This window comes from Notechis scutatus, chromosome 2 (genome assembly GCF_049901735.1).
Source record: "Notechis scutatus isolate UNSWTSFEM ecotype Mainland chromosome 2, rNotScu1.2, whole genome shotgun sequence".
NCBI classification, from domain to species: Eukaryota; Metazoa; Chordata; class Lepidosauria; order Squamata; family Elapidae; genus Notechis; species Notechis scutatus.
This window is the reverse complement of record NC_142010.1, coordinates 143,589,389-143,605,738: the sequence shown is the minus strand read 5'-3', so window position 1 is coordinate 143,605,738 and position 16,350 is coordinate 143,589,389. Positions and strand designations below refer to the sequence as shown.

The following is a 16,350-nucleotide window of genomic DNA, read 5'->3' as shown; positions in this document are numbered from 1 at the left end:
TAGACTACCAGGTCTGGAAAACACTGCAAAGTTCAGGAAGCAAGCTTCTCCACCTGTATCTTAGACCATCTTCCTGATTCTTTGCAAAGGAAAGCTTTGCATAGTAGTTTCAACTCCAATCAGAACAATGGTTTATTTCTATGTGGGAATTTTTTACACAATCCGCAATTCTACCCAGCCCACTAGGCTGGAACAATATACATTTAAAGCAACTCAGAATAAATGAAAGCTTACTTATTCAAAATGCTTGTTCTGGTTTTTTTTCTCTTTCTTCAGAAAGCAAAAGGGGATAAATATCATTGGATGGTCTACATCAGGGGTGTCACACTCATGTTGTCATGGCAGCGTCACATGACGTATCGGGACTTCCCCCCGCGCTAAATCGGGCGTGGGCATGGCCAGCGCGTGACGTATCCAGCCCTCGAGCAGGGAGTTTGACAGCCCTGGTCTAGAGGGTCGCAGTTAAGTAAGGGGAATAAAATGGAGTAAATAGTTGATAAGTCATTTTGCAGATGTCTCATAGGCTTTTAGGAAACTATGAAAAAGTCTGTACATTCTAACAAGTGAAGTAAGGAAAGTAAACAAAAGGGCCTACCCCAACCTGGGCATCATCATCCAGATAGATGTACTTCAATTTCCAAAACTGCCAGCATCGCCATGCTGGCTGGTAGGAGGATTTAACAAGTTGAAGTCAATACATCCAGAAATTGCTCAGGTCAGGGAAAGCTGAAGCCCTCCCATAGGTTTAAAAAATTATATTGCTTCGGGTTCTTTTTTCTACTTGGAAACATGAAGGACTAGAAACCAGAGCAAAAGAGGTTCCCTTTTCAGACACAAATACAAAATATGCCTTTTGAGGATGTGCTACTGGATGGAACCCTGGAGGTCTTTAGCAAGTAAGATGACTAGCTTTAAGGGTGATGAAGTGAGTTCAATGACATCAATAAGATTATGAAGTTCAAAGATAAAAAGGCAGTGTTGGCTGTAAGTGAAAACACATTAATACAATTTACACTTTATATCTCTTTCCATCCCATTTCTAACTTTACATAAATTACCATGCCTAATGAAAAGTTCTGGAAAATTTGCTTCCTTTGTGTTTGCTTTAATATAAAATAGAATTTCCAAAAGCATTATTGCTCCTTAAATCCGATAGGAATGCTTATATCCCTTCCCCCTGTACTGCCTCTCAATCCAAATAACATAAAGAATGTACTGCCTCTCAATCCAAATAACAAAATCCTTGTTTCTCTAATCATAGGCTCCATTCTATATTATAAGACTGTAACATAGTAAATATTTATGCATTCATCTATTTATTTATATCCTGTCTTTATTACTTTTATAAATAACTCAGGATGATGAACATAATAATACTCCTTCCTTCTATTTTCCTACAACAATAAAATAAAATAAAGCACCAGTAGAATAAATATAGTAGCCACAACAATAGAATAAAATATAGTACCAGTAATTTATGTCCAATGAAAAAGAGACCTTTGGGCTACAATTCTTCATCTAGAGTAGAACCACTATATAGTGCAATATTAATGCAATATCAGGGGTTTTCAATTCAATGTAGAGAATGTGAAGGATGTGTGTTTGTGTTTATTTTCATAGTCATAATGTACACAGAAGGTGGTATTTAATTTCTTTGTATGAGGTGCAATGGCAATAAAGTAAAGTAAAGTAAAGTAAACTAACATGTGTATTCATAATGTAAAATTCTTTTCCATGAATTTGTACTTGGCTTTAGTTAATGGCCTTCAAACCCTGGATAGCTGAGGTCTGTACTCTCTCCCATGCTACAGTTGAAGATACACAGACCATGAAAAGGAAAAAGAAAAAAAAAGAGGACGAAGGAGGTGCCTAGAAGGGAGAAAACCTTTTTCATTTTTTTTCTTATAAAATATAGTATCTATCTGACCAGCTCAATCTGACAAGATTGGAACACTTCAGGTTCCATCAATTAAACATCTATTGGGACTACAGAAACACACAACCGCTCTCTCTCTCTCTTTTTTTTTTTGTATTGGTTTTAGGTTTTTCTATTGTTCCTTATTTTTAAATGTTTTGAACCACCCAGAATCCCTGGGAGTCAGGTGGCATATACATTTTCATCAGCATCTTCATTTGGACTAAACTAGTAAGTATATGCCGAGGTCCTGAAAGCCATAGATATATCTTACAAGGAGTCACACATTGTTTCTGTGAGGCAAAATAAACTCAGCAGGGCGAGGTATCAGGGCAGGAGTCGGCCATGATAACATGACTTGACAGTCCTCCTCTTGATCTAGTTTGAAGCTGAAGAGATACGGACGCCCTTATCACCATCTATTTAGAGCAGCCATGCTTTTTCTTGAGCATGCATGTAGCTACATGACCTCAAGAAATGTAAGTGGAACCAACAAGATGCAACCAAGGAGCAAGGATGAGCACGCTCCTTAATTCAAACCCATATTTTCTATCATGCAAGCTCAGGAAGAGAAGTGCTGGCAGGTGCAGTCTGTGCGTTCATGCCTGATCTGGAGCATCTTTTTTGCTTCAGACCTCATATCCAGCACGTCTCTAATGAAGAATCTAAAGAATTCGTATTTCTATTGATACATCCTGAAAATTTCCTTGAGGGGGCAAGTTCCTCACTGCGTTCCACTACATCAGAGGTATCAAACTCGCTTTGTCACATGACATATTGTGACTTTTCCCCCTTTGTTAAAACAGGGGTGGGCGTGGCCAGCGCAGGACGCATCCGGGCCATGAATCTTGCAGGGTCCAAATGAAAAATAGCAAAAAATAAATAAAAAAACAGAGCACTATTTGCAAAGGAAGATAAAATATAGGATGTGTGCACTTCTGCTCTGTCCCAACCAAATATAGACATGAGTGCACTAAGCCTTATTTAGGAAAAATCTCCGACTCCAATGTCTGAGGGTCACCTCAGAATATACCTGACAGGAAGCCAGGCATGTCCCAATTTTGTGCTGCAATCTAAGTAGAAGACAGACCGCCTAAAGGGGACTAGCACAAGGTCACAAACATTATTCAAGCTTCGTACAAACATCTGCAAGTACTCCACTGGCCAGGGGTGGGATTCTACCAGTTTGCACCTATTCGCTAGAACTGGTTGTGAACATTCTAAGCAGTTCGGAGAACCGGTTGTTAGAAGAAATTACTGGCCTAATCCTGTAAGGAAGGCAGGAAGGAAACATTCTGGTGTTGCTTACAGAAACTACTTGTCCATTAACCCTTATTACATTCTTGGCAGGACTAGACTTCCTGTCTCAGGAATGTCTCTGGAGTTCTTTCCCCCTCCTTTGCTGGTACTTTGCTTGTGTGGAGTGACCATTCAAAGTTACAATGGCACTGAAAAAAGTAACTTATAACCATTTTTCACACTTACGACTGTTGCAGCATCCCCACAGTCATGAGAGGCCAGGGGAGGAGATGCGTGCCTCGATGTGAGTGATATTGAGTTGGCCACGCCCAGACAATAACATAACCACCAAGCCACATCGACCCAGTCACATGACCACCAAGCCATGCCCACCACCTAAGCCACACCCACAGAACCGGTTGTTAAAAAATTTGAATCCCAGCCCTGCCTCTGGCCATCACTTCCTTAGTGAGAAGCCACAAGAAGAGCTCACCACTCAGTGGTAACGTTGAATGATGACTCACCTGTGATATGATGTGATTAGTCATTGCTGGCTGTTGCTGCGGTGTGGCTGGAAGCGGCTGCTGCTGCAGTTGCGGAGCGGCACATGGCAAGAGGCTTCGGCCAGGCTGCACAGAGGAGACTTGACTGCAGGCTTCAGGAGTACTTACAGAGAGGCCTTTGTTAAAAAAAAATAAAAAATGGAGTGGGTAAGTTTGAGCAAAGAGTCTGCTTTTTTTTCCCTGAGAGAGGTGGTGCCAGGGCTCAAGAGTGCCTAGGGGGGAAAAAAAACAGAAGGATTCCAACTCCTAGACTGTATGCAGAAATGTGTCCTTCTTGGTGCTTTCTGAGCTTGTATAAAACCATTAGTGCTGGTATCTCTAGCAGAGCATCTCAAGGGCTCCTCGTTTCAACCCTGAGCTATAAATATTCCCCTTAATTGGAAGAAATGCATCAAAACATACCCCATTTCTACTCAAACCTTACTGTGATTAATTTACCTGATTGAGATATTCTATGGATTGATGCTCAGCCTTTAGCTTCATTGAAACCCGTGTGATAAGTTCAGGTTGTTTTACTGATTTCGATACATTCTTCTGAGCATCTCTGAAGAGTTTAGAAAAAATAGTTCCATAGCAAATTCATGATAGAAAAAGGAAAATTGTGCAATCTTCCATTACTGAAACATCTCTTTGGGGTGTGCCAGAAATGATCTGATCATGAAACAGCCTCTTGTAAAGTTATAATATGATCTTCTTGACCATGATAAATTTTATTACCACTACACTTGACATGTTGAGGACAGAATGGGATGTTCCAAGGACATAATGTTTTAACCTTGAAATGATTAAAAATAACATCCTGCATAATCCTATCTAGCACTGAAAAAACTACTGTGAATATCATCCAACCAGAAAATCATATTCTGCAATACAATAATATAATAAAGCAAAGCTGAATTAGGACCACATTTCTAGCTTCCTCAGAAATCTTTAAAAGTATTTGGGGGGGGGGGTGTTGGGGTTGAGTCTCTCTGTCTGTCTCTCTCTCTCTCACACACACACACACCCCTACTACTATATTTCTCTTGGTAACAATAAATATATTTACTCCAAAAGTAGAGATTTCCATTTAGGAAGAAATGGTTCAAAATAAGTGTAATCCAGAAGATGAAAAACAACACGCGAGCAAGCCATTCCTATCTGCACAATACATTCCAGTCAAATAATCTGGTAAAATTAGAAATATTTTTATACTGAGTGCAAAGATGATGCTTTATTGAATGCTAGCCATGATTATTTTCATGTATTCACACAGTTCTTGATTTGAATCAGTTTCACTTAGTGTTGCACTCTGTCTCCAGATCCTTTTAAAAACGCATTAGCTGTACTATACATTTACTTCAAGTAGCATGTGGGTTTTTAAGGGAAAATCTCCATGGCATCCAATCAAGACACATTTTTCACCTTTTTTTAACACAAAACACAAAAATGGACACATGTAAGTTTAAGCTGTGGAGAAAGGGGGAGCACATGGAGAAAGTGGGGGAGAGATAAAGTAAAATATGCACCAGGATATATATTTTACATATGTTGGAAAATAATTGTTATCTTCAGTGATGTTCCAATAGGTCAAATGCATCAATTCACAATAGAGTCACACTACAAAACAGATTCAGACTAAGTTTCTCACTATATTATACATCATAATTGATTTTTTTTATTACAGGAGGTCCTCAAGTTACAATGGCAATCAGGACCGGAATTCCGTCGCTAACTGATGTGGTTGTAAAGCTCGACATCACATGATTTGCATTGCTTAGCAACAGCAATTCTGTCATACACCCCATTGTCCTCGTTAACCAACTCCCAACGGTCATTAGCTGAGAACCTACACTAATTCAAACCATTCCCATTTTAGTCCTTCCCATCCCAAACCTCAGTTCTTTTAAGTTAAGAGATTGCCTCCTCTTCAATTCCCTCCAGCAGCCTATTCCCCCTCTTCTCCCTGATTTCAATCCTTCCCGCCACCCTGCACACTATACCTTGCAGGACAGCAAATAGCCCCCAAACTGTGCAGCTTTTGGGCTCCTTGTTGCACTGCAACTTGGGGCCTTATTGGCTTGCCACGCTCTGGAGCTACAAGAAGCCCCTGAAGTGCAGTGCACCTCAAAGCTCCAGTTGACTCAAGAAGCTGCAAAACAATCGTTTTCAGCTTTTCAAAAGCTGCCTGGCATTCTAGAGCCCCTTTAAGAGGCTGGCTGGGTTTAGGCTTGCCCTCCCCCTTTTGTCTTTTAATAAGTTTGTGATGGGGAGTGCGATCTGCACAAATGAGGGAATGAATTGGCAGTAAAAATTGGCGAAACTCAGAAAACTCTATAATTGCTTGCAGCAAAACAGCAGCTGTCCTAGGAAACCCCAGCCGCCCCAACCCAGAGACACAGAACAAAGCCCCTCCGCCACAGCCAACGTTGACATCCTAAATTCTGCGGCTCTTCCCACCCTGCGCTCCAACCCTCCCAGCTGGCCTCTGCTTCCATTTTGTTCCTACCACTGCTGATGTGATTAAAATTTCAATTTAAAAACTGGGGGGAATTAAGTCTCTTAGAGCTTTGATTTAGCCTGCAATCAAGATATGGTGCCATCCCAAAAGTGGTTAATAAATATCCTTGACAGAATATGAGACAGCCCAAATCTACACAGTAGGCCTCAAGGACAAAGTTGGATTCCAAATCTTATACAATCAAATCAAATATTTGCCTGGGGAAAGGGGGGAAAACCAGGATCTGATTATCATCCTATTCTGTATTCCTTCCTCTGGATTACTCTAAGATGAGTCCTTTTTTTATCTCTGGCAAACTTAATATTCTAAACAAACTCCCCTCCCTTCAAAACCCCCCTTTCTTTTCCCTGTACAGGGAAGGCTTTCAAAATTCTGTTTCTGACTGTAATGGTATGACCATAATTACAGTGGCATTTGAGCAACAGTAGGCACTAACTAGTTTTTACTCCCACAGGCATTCTTGCAAGGGACAGAATTATCACCACCACTTCCCCTGATGAATGCAAAGGATTCAGGAAATATATTACATTTATTTACTTTAAGTTAGAGCCAACAACCAACACTACGCAGATCTCAATCCATGTACTCCTTTGGATAATAGCGCTAACGCTTATATGCTGCTTCACGGTGCTTTACAGCCCTCTCTAAGTGGTTTACAGAGTCAGCATATTGGCCACAACAATCTGGGTCCTCATTTTACCGACTTCAGGAGGATGGAAGGCTGAGTCAGCCTTGAGCTGGTAAGAATCAAACTGCTGAACTGCTGGCGGCCAGCAGTCTGCAGAATTAGCCTGTATCACCGTGGCTCTGTTTTGAAATATTATAATGTAATAAATATAATATAACTGCTCTGCTTTGTTATAGCACTCAATAGTTCCCACATTAGAAATTCACTTGTACAAGCTGACTGCTCTAGGGCCCAAGCATAACTCCATTTCTTTTATTTGTCCCAGAAAATCATCATATAATTAAAGGGCTGATACACATGATTGAGAATGTAAGTTTTTCCTAGGTGTTTCTGATATTCATAAACAACTCTATAGGACTCTTGTGGTATATATCCTTATGATATTTGTGCATTGTGATTTAAACTGCACATGCAATAAATAATCCAAAACAACTGTGTATGAAGCTGCTTTAGCTTTCCCATTTGTTATATGTCATATTTAGTTAACTATTCAGGTTAACCACCAAAAACACAGAATGATGCTGTTATTACTTATTATAAAATGACTCAGCATGTTCTTACTAATAAGTGGTCCCTATTCTTCTCATGTACGGCATATGCAATTTAAAAAAAACAACCCAGAACACGGGGTTAAAATAAAATAAATAGTAAATGGAAAAGTAATTTGACATTTTGCTTTATATCTTACCCATATTGCTAGTATTTGGACCTTGGATACCCGTCTGCCTCTTGCTATTAGAGAAGATTCTATATCAATCATAAAATAAAAACATCAAACTAAAAGCCCTTTTCAAAGAGAAGTGCTGCATTTGCTGAAAATAAGTGGTCTTCAAGAACGGTTACTATGCAAAAAGAAAAATTATAATTAAGCAGACTTCTGTTGCAGGAAAATTCAACCAAACCCACCATCGAGTCTTCTTCAAAAGCATATGAAGGATTCACGTGACACAGTCTCTGGTTAAAATATTTAGGTTTGAAGAACCAAGCTTTACTCGTTGGCATAAGAAAACCATAGGTTTTGCGTGTAGATATGCCATAAGCATTTGTACAAGAATCTACATGATTCTTCTTTTGTAAGTTTCTCAGGGGTTGCTCCTAAGGAAGGAAGCATTTTTCATGTATTTGCATACCCAACATCAAGTATCTGAATAACTAACAGTTTCTGCACCGAGGAGGGATGGCTGGACAATAACATAAATAGTTCTTTCCAGTTCTGTGACTGAAAGAAACATGATCTCCTTGATTATTAATCCAGGAAGCTTACAAATGAAATGTGTTTTATCTACATTCCACTGACTGATGGGAACTGTACTCCAAAACATCTGATGTTTACTAGTTGAGAAATACCTGTGGGGCCAGGAGAAAGAACTGGTAGCAGGGAAGAGGTTATGTAGTACTAGTACCCAATGAGGAAAATGCTGGCAACGAAGAGGCTTAAGAAAGGGGGACATAATCAAAAACAGGATTAGAATTTCAACCTCCTGAAATCCAGTTGGGTCTGAAATGCCAACCCAGACACATAAATTTCCTTTTTGCTGCTAATTATGCATTCAAACTCCTACGTTGGGGAGTAGGTAGCACCGTCGAAATTGTATTCCGTATCACTCGGGTCTGTGTCTATTATGCTACTACACCAAAATAAGTCCAGCATGAAGGGAAATCCAAGCTGTGTGATCAAAATGTGGCACATCCAATACATTTAATTATACATCTCTTTGATAATACTTTACAAAATAGTACTTTTGTGAGGGCAGAAATAACTACTTGCTTAAAGCCACCCCATGAATTTGCATTCAAGACTTCCTATCCCACAGCTTCTGCCTTCAGTCACATTCCCACACAAGTTCTTGGTGTTCTTAAGAACTTTTCATTACGTATATATTCATGCACAAGCTGCCATGCAGCACTCCTCCATCAGTCTCTCTTCACATGGGAATAATGTGACAAGAGAATAATGGAAGGAGGAAAGGGATGAAACTTGGTTATTTGTGGGTTAATGATGGCCGAACAATTAAAAGTAACTAATGGAGATACAACTAAAGGAGCAACATAAAAAGGAGCAGCGTTTATTGTGCATTTTTATTACCATTTTTTGTACAAACGAGATAAAAGAAATAAAAAAATCTGAGAATATGAATCACTAAATCACCCAGCAACACAGTCTATTCTTAGTGCTTTAGTTGTGAACCACACTGATTATTGTGTGCCTGCCTTGATGCTTTCTTCTGTGACTTAAAAAGCTATGTGCATGGCTTAAAAATGGGTGTCAATTAGCTAGATGCCAAAGACAAAACAAAAATGTCAACATTCTTTGATGCGAAGACTAACTTTCCGTGCATCTGCGCAACCAGATGGGTGACAGGAGTTTTCTCCAATACCATGCTGACTATGAAGGCAAAGGATCATGTTCGTAAACAAGTACGCCAAACGGAAAATGCGGCAAAAGAAATAAACAAAGGCATATCAGTGCCTGCCCTTGAAGTAAACAGGGTGAGTAGATGGATGGTTAACTATGAGTCATCCCAAGTGCTGTAGGAAGCAACAGTGAGAGAGGAGGCACAATGTTACTTTGTGCCACCCTCTCTATTGACACATCCCTATTTCTGAAGGTAAGAGGATGCATGAGTACATCTGTAAATGCATCATAAGTATGCTACATGATACTGCAGAGTGATGGAAGAGAATCTTGGAAGTGCATGTCCCTTCACCTGGATGGGAAAGAAATAACAATATGCTGACTTACCCATACAAATAAGCAAGTACCAACACAGGTGCTGATGACTGTTAAACAGGACTGAAGGAACTTCTCCATGTACCACTTCTCCTTCAGAAATGCATTTAATGTTACCAACATCTCCAACCTGCTACCTTGTCGATATTTCAGATTACAGGCTGATCATTTCTATTACTGACATACTAGGTAGGTGAAATCACATTTCCTAGCCTTGTTTACCCTGATGTAAGAGATGTATAGTTCATCTTTCCCAACAATTTTTCAAGAGCCAGCATCATTTTGGGTTGCATAAATGGAAGCTCATCAGTTTTTCTTATTATCTGTTTCTAGCAGGGAATGCCTATAGAGATTCTCAGTCATCCAGGTCATGGTTGTCCCAAAGGTGCTTTTTCAAGCTTCTTGGGTGAGAAGCTAAATGCCTTCAAAGAAAAACCAGAGAGTCCACTTTCCTCTTGAAAAAGCATCTTTGGGTCTAGCTGGGAGTGATTAGAGTTTTTACTGAATTACATGCCAATTAGATAAGAATTATTTAATTAATGAAATTAAAGAATTCAAAAGGGTGATTATTTTTTTTAATCCAAGATAATTAGACGAGGCTTATTTTTGCACATCATTCTCATTGATAGTTATCATGTAACAGGGCTTCGTGGTGTCAGCAGCCATCAACACAGAAGCCTGTGCCAGATTCGTATGGTATGGTAAGGTATGACCTATAAACAGTTCAAGGGGAAAAGGGAAGATTGAGCATTATCACTGCAATGTGAACATTCTTTAAAGCTGACACAACACCAACAAGGGGCTTCATGAAATCCAACAAATTAGGGCTCAGAAATAAAATGTCATTGTATTTAAAGCAGTTCTAACTGGATCAAAAAGACAGAAGGTATTTTGTCAATATGGCCAGTGTTTTAGATAAGATCCAGACCCAAGCTGCACTTATCAGGCAGAGATTGACTTTTTCTCAACATCTTGATAATGCCTGGAATGGGACAAAAACCTTGATGCCAGTTTGTTTCCTGTTGCAGGCTCTGTTTCTCACAACTGGCATGACTGCTATCCAGCACAAATGTTTCAGTGTGGGCTTCTAGCTGCCTCCTTTTGAATTCTATTATGTTAAGCAGTGCCAATGCATAAGATGTGGGCTAGGACCCACTGGAAGGGACACAGAGAGGATTACCCCCAAGTTGTATGTATTCATCCCAAACTTAAGAGTCTCTTATTTTACTTGAAGAAAGGCAAATGAAGAAGGAACAGGTACCTGGCCTGGCAGTCCTGTTGGCGCCATTCCCTTTGCCAATGCCACCAATGCTGTCTCCTCGAGTCAAGATGGAAATGCCACTGAAGCTGCTGGCTTTGGTAACCGGAGGCCGCAGATTGCGCGTCGAGCCATCGGAGTCGGTGCTACTCCACGGTCGGGGCTCCAGCGATTTCATATCACTCTCTGTGCTGCTCTGGCGGCTGCCTGAAGCCCGGCTAAGCCCATCTCGGTTACCCCTGTGTCAGGGATGGCAACAGTTAAAAGTCATCGTGGACTGGAAAAAGGCACAACATGTCTAAACATTCAAGATGTCTATGTTTTGGTATTGGAACAGCAGACAAATGAGCACAGGTAGCTTACACTGAAAAGAGCCAGCTCAAAGCTACTGGCCTTCAAATAGACTAACGTGTAGGCAGATGGACCTTACAGGCTACTCCTGGAGAAATAGCCAGAATGATCAGCATCACAATATTTGGGGACAATCTCAAGTCAAAGCTGCCCTGCAGGTGCACTCATAACAAGTGCTCTAACCAAAAATGCAGGATGAGTTCAAGCAGGCCTGTGTCCTGCCATCAGAATTTGGGTATCCCTCCTAACTCAGGTAGCAGGAATTTCCAGCTGTCCGTTTAATTTAAGCAGTGTTAGCTATTGGTGAGTAAACTGCAGCATGGGCATTATGAAACCTTTTATTGTGCTAGGTAAAGTTTGGAATTTTTTCCTCATGTAGTATGTACCTGTAACTGGTCCTTACAAACACTGTCAAAACACCTCAGGGCTCAAAACATAGAATCTGCACTGCAGCACTAAACAAGAGCAAACGGGTGAGAATTGGGAGCATAGCTGAAAGAAAGTGTGAAAATACTGGCAGTCTACTTCATATGTGCGAAGATACAAATGGAAAAAAAAAGATTGTTCCTAAATTTCAGGGCAGAATTAGACAGGTTAAATCAGAGGAAGTTTATTAAAATTACAGGGAGTTACAGAACAGCGAGAACAGCATAAATGTTTCGGCCTCCAAGAATACAGTTTAACAATGATTCTCCAAGAAAAACAATTCAGAAGTAAGTGGGGAAGGACAATTAAAGTATTTAATATTGAAAGTCATTTAGGAAAAGTTAAATTGGCTAAAGGCACATTCATAGGTTTGGTACTGCTTGCCCAGACTGAGATTATATTAGAATTCACATAGTTTGAAACTGAAATATACATAGCTAACACCATGTTGTATCCCAAGGCTTTACACAGGTTCTTTTGGGTTCAGACCTCATGTTTACAAAATCCCTGGGTATAGAAGCTGATTGTTTTTAAATACCAAATGCCAACAAATACAACTCTATTAACAAACTACTAATACTGGCATACAGGCATGGTTTAGATAAGAGTGCATTGAGAAGAGGGGGGAAAAAGGCTCAGTACCCAATGATGGAAGAAGAGGAAAGGAAGGATTTATTGATCCAGTAGATATAAAATGTGTATCTTTTTGCAGAGATGCTCTTTAGGTGTAACTATCTTACATCTTTGGTTTTCGGTTTTCTTCTATGTTTTGCTTTTAAACTGTTAAGTTTAAAATGATTTGATTTTGTTGCACCTGAAAGAGCTCTTAAAGGATTGTTAGGAATAACCATAGTTACCTAACGTTGTTTGGGTAAATAATATATAAACCATGATAGCAAAGTTTAAATGTGTTTTTCACTTTAAACTCTAAATGATATAATTTGGGTGCAGTTGAGAAACTGCCATAAGAGGGAGCTAGAGAACCTGGATTGCTACTGGATTGATGGTTGATTGTTCTGCGTGTTCCGCTGACGTCGAAGGAGGAAAGAGTTTTGAATGCTGCATATCTAATCTACTGTGAGAAGATATTTACTGGACTGATTTATGGATTGACATTGTAAGTTAACTGACCTTTTTTTTTTTTGACACTGGATTTTTGCAATTGAACAATCTCCGGACTGAACTGACTGAACACTAGTGAATGATATTTGGACTGTTTGACCCTGCTAAACTCTTAATGGAATAAACTATTCAACTAAGACAGTGTATCCGTTTTTACTGAGTGTGTAAACTAAAAAACGCTTTCTCTCATATTCGCCTGACTGCCTGACTGCTGTGCACATTCTGCTAGGGTATATCCCTAACAAGGATGCTCATTCAAATTTCACTGAATTTGTAGACGAACAGCTGCATATTCACAATCTTCCTCCCTTATTTTTCTCTAGGTGGATATCTTATTATTGAAGGTGATCAATTATAGGAGGAATTCCTCCAGCTTCTTTGTGAACTCCATGTGTTCAATCAAGTTTCACATTAAGACTTATACTTGAATATAAAAATGGTAGCCCAGACACTGACACTGCTACTGCTAGGTGGCCACGTTCCAAACTTGAATAAAGGACTTCAGCCAGATGCAGAAGTAACAGGAGGCTGCCTTTCAGTCCAAAATAAACCCTCCCCTTCCCACCCACCACCCACCCCCTTCCAAAAAAAACCCCATACTTGCCAAGTTGAAAAGAGCAATTCAGAGTTTTGCTATTTTGCTTTCTCAATTCCCCCATCACATGTCAAGATTGGAAATACTGGGAACAGGTGATTTGGGTTTGTCAATATTAAAATGAGGTAATCAGACTTTGGGGGAAAAACCCTATTTCAACCATCTGAAAGGATTGGGTGGCAAAATGGACGCTAAACCTATTGTGGCAAATTTGAAAAGTCAGTCTATCATTACAGATATTGGCAAAAGAGACTATTCTGCTAATCTCTGTGGAATACAGAATGTACAGATTTCTACTGCACAAAGCCTGTATTACACAACAATGGGGAGTTTTCAAACCAGGGAAGTAAATGTAGAACCTAAAGACTACCACAGTGAGAAAAGTTGTGAGAAAAGGGAGAGAGATAGCCATAGTCATTGACAATGGCTTACCAAACAAATGTTGAGTCAGTAAGTATTTTAATGTCTCCATTATCATCAGAACAGAACAGGAGAAATGTATCCACAGAAGAGATTAAACAACATATTCTGTAACCTGAATGTCAAGTTACAGAAACTGGCTGTATTTTTGAGATAACTAAGCCAACCTTCAAGCCTACTTTACAAAAAGCCAGGGAGTTATTTTATCTAGACAGCACGGGAAGGAAAGTTGAAGAGTAGTGTTGATCTGTAGTGTTCATTTCAAGATGGCTTATCCAGAACAACTTTCACACATTAAGAGGCTTCACTTGATTAACAACCTTTTATCACTGTTTACTAACTCATATCACTTCTTTATATAGGAACAGATACAAGCTTCAGAGAACAATGGCCTCCATGCTGAGTGTCTCCCCAAAACTTGAAATTCTTAATTGCACCTTACAAGTTGAAAGGAAGTTGTCATGACTACAGAAGAATTTCTCATCTGTAGGTAGTTTTGTTCTGGTTAGGTTTCAACAAACGATCCCAAAGATCTAATAACCAATCCTAAGAATGTTCTGGAAAGCACACGAGGCAACCTCATAAGGCAACTGAGTTCTATGGCTGCTATTAAAGGTAACACAACCAAAGATAGATAGACACAGTGTCTGAGAACAAATTCCTGTATGCGTCTCTAGTTCAACTCTGATAGGTACGGTTTGGTCTTCAATGTTCAAAATTTGCTACTCAGGTCTTGACCAAATATTATATTTTATAATCACAAAGCAAAAACACTTACATCATGCCATACAGACTGCTCTTGTTAAAAGTATATTAAAGCAGTCCACACAATTTAACTGCTTGTTTTCCCAAGATAACAAAAGCAACATCAATAGATGAGTTACATGCTAATGGTAACCATGGAAAAAGAGTAACACAAGAGAAGAATGAAGAATTCTTTGGTCCTGCTCCTATTTACACATTTACTTCAAGAAAGTAGAAAATTACTGCATAAGCTTTGGCATCACAATTTAGGGTTTGCAAGGTTCTTTTCTCTTATATTCTTTAAAAAGGAACTTTAGAAAAAGTAATTAAGATTTGGTCCAATGTATCTTGGACTCTGCAAATTCATCCAATGAATATCAGTTTTTAGACTTGACATTTTCCAAAGGTTTACATTCTATTCAAGCTTAGGAATCATGGAGATATTACACTTTTAAGAAATTACAAACAAGGTCTTTTCTTTTCTTTTTTCTTTTTCAGTCAGCAGTTTCAAGCCAAACTACTACTAGCATTATAATTTATTTTTTTCCTCCCAAAGTCCTTCAACTTTAAACTACAAATCTCAGTATTTTTTATCCATTTGATTTTTTATCAATTCATTTATGTCCTAATATTTCAATATCTATGAACATCATCCCCCCCCCCCCCTAAAAAAATAGCAGTTCTGTCTGGTGTGTTTTTCATGTGTCTTTTCTTCTGTATTTTAAAACCCAAGATTCTGACCTCACTTTCTTTTTCACATGTATGTTGCCAGTAACCTTTTTTTTAACAGAAAAGCCAAGTTTTCTACATAAAGTATAATTTTTCTAGCAATTTCATGGCATTGGTAATAAACTCTGGGCAATTCTACTGCAGCGGCTAATGAGATGACCTACATGTTCATCTTTGATTTTATGCAGTTGGTATTTGCTGCACTTTAAAATATGTCCAATTTTGGCTTTAATGATTCGTAGCCTGTTGTGCTGCCATGATGGTTCTTCTGTACTTTTTCTTTTAAAGAATTCCAGCTTTTAGCTGCAGCCAAGTCAAATATTGATGTGATTTTCCCTTCAATGTCATATATATATATTGACTATGAAAAAAATTAAGATTTTCTGGCATTAAATTAGTTTTCATTGCTTCATTTTTGTAATCTTTGTATTATTATTATTTTCTGTTGTTGATCCTTGGGGGGGGGGGGGTTGTGCTGCTGCTGCTATCCTCAACCTGCACTTGACTTATTTTAATGAAGTGACTGAAAGGAGCAACCTGAGACCGTATCTTGGCAAAATATAAGTTGTTATTAACATATTCAGCCAGGTGAATGGCACTCATAAAGTGAACTTTTTACTGAAAAGGTAATGTGTGTTTGTATGTAATCTAGGTATTTTTGGTCTCATTTTCATAGTTTGAATGGTGTTCCTCCCCCCAGCACTATCAATAGAGTCCAACTGAACTTTGCCTCTTTGCTTTGGCTAGTAAGCAGGTCTAAACTTCAAAGGCTCTAAAATTATAATCATACATATTTACCCAAGATATTTTGCAAAGGTTCTACCACCCTGAGCAACAGATGATCCCAAGATGGAGGGCCCCTTCTCATAATGGCATCCTGAACAAATATAAAGTCCTGAAACCATCCTTGGGGACTTGGGGTGTGACAAGAAGACACCTGGATTTCTTAAATAAGTTGCAGAAATCTGGATGACTGGGCTTTTAAAGCATGTGCTGATTTTGCTAGTGCAGTTTCAACATTTCCGTGCGGCTGCTTTACGAATGTATGACTTCGGGTCTTATTTGATAT

At 39.1% G+C, this 16,350-nt stretch overlaps 1 protein-coding gene across 12 annotated transcripts in view; it reads right to left on the bottom strand.

Moving 5' to 3' along the window:
* Positions 1–16,350, bottom strand: part of R3HDM2 (R3H domain containing 2) — a 163,157-nt gene that overhangs the window by 35,551 nt on the left and 111,256 nt on the right. For all 12 annotated transcript variants that reach the window (XM_087956488.1, XM_087956489.1, XM_087956493.1 and 9 more), the window contains 2 exons: positions 10,898–11,133; positions 3,679–3,833 (listed from right to left, as the gene is read on the bottom strand). In XM_087956488.1, the coding sequence (XP_087812614.1) occupies positions 3,679–3,833; positions 10,898–11,133 (391 nt within the window). The remainder of the gene's footprint in view (positions 1–3,678; positions 3,834–10,897; positions 11,134–16,350) is intronic.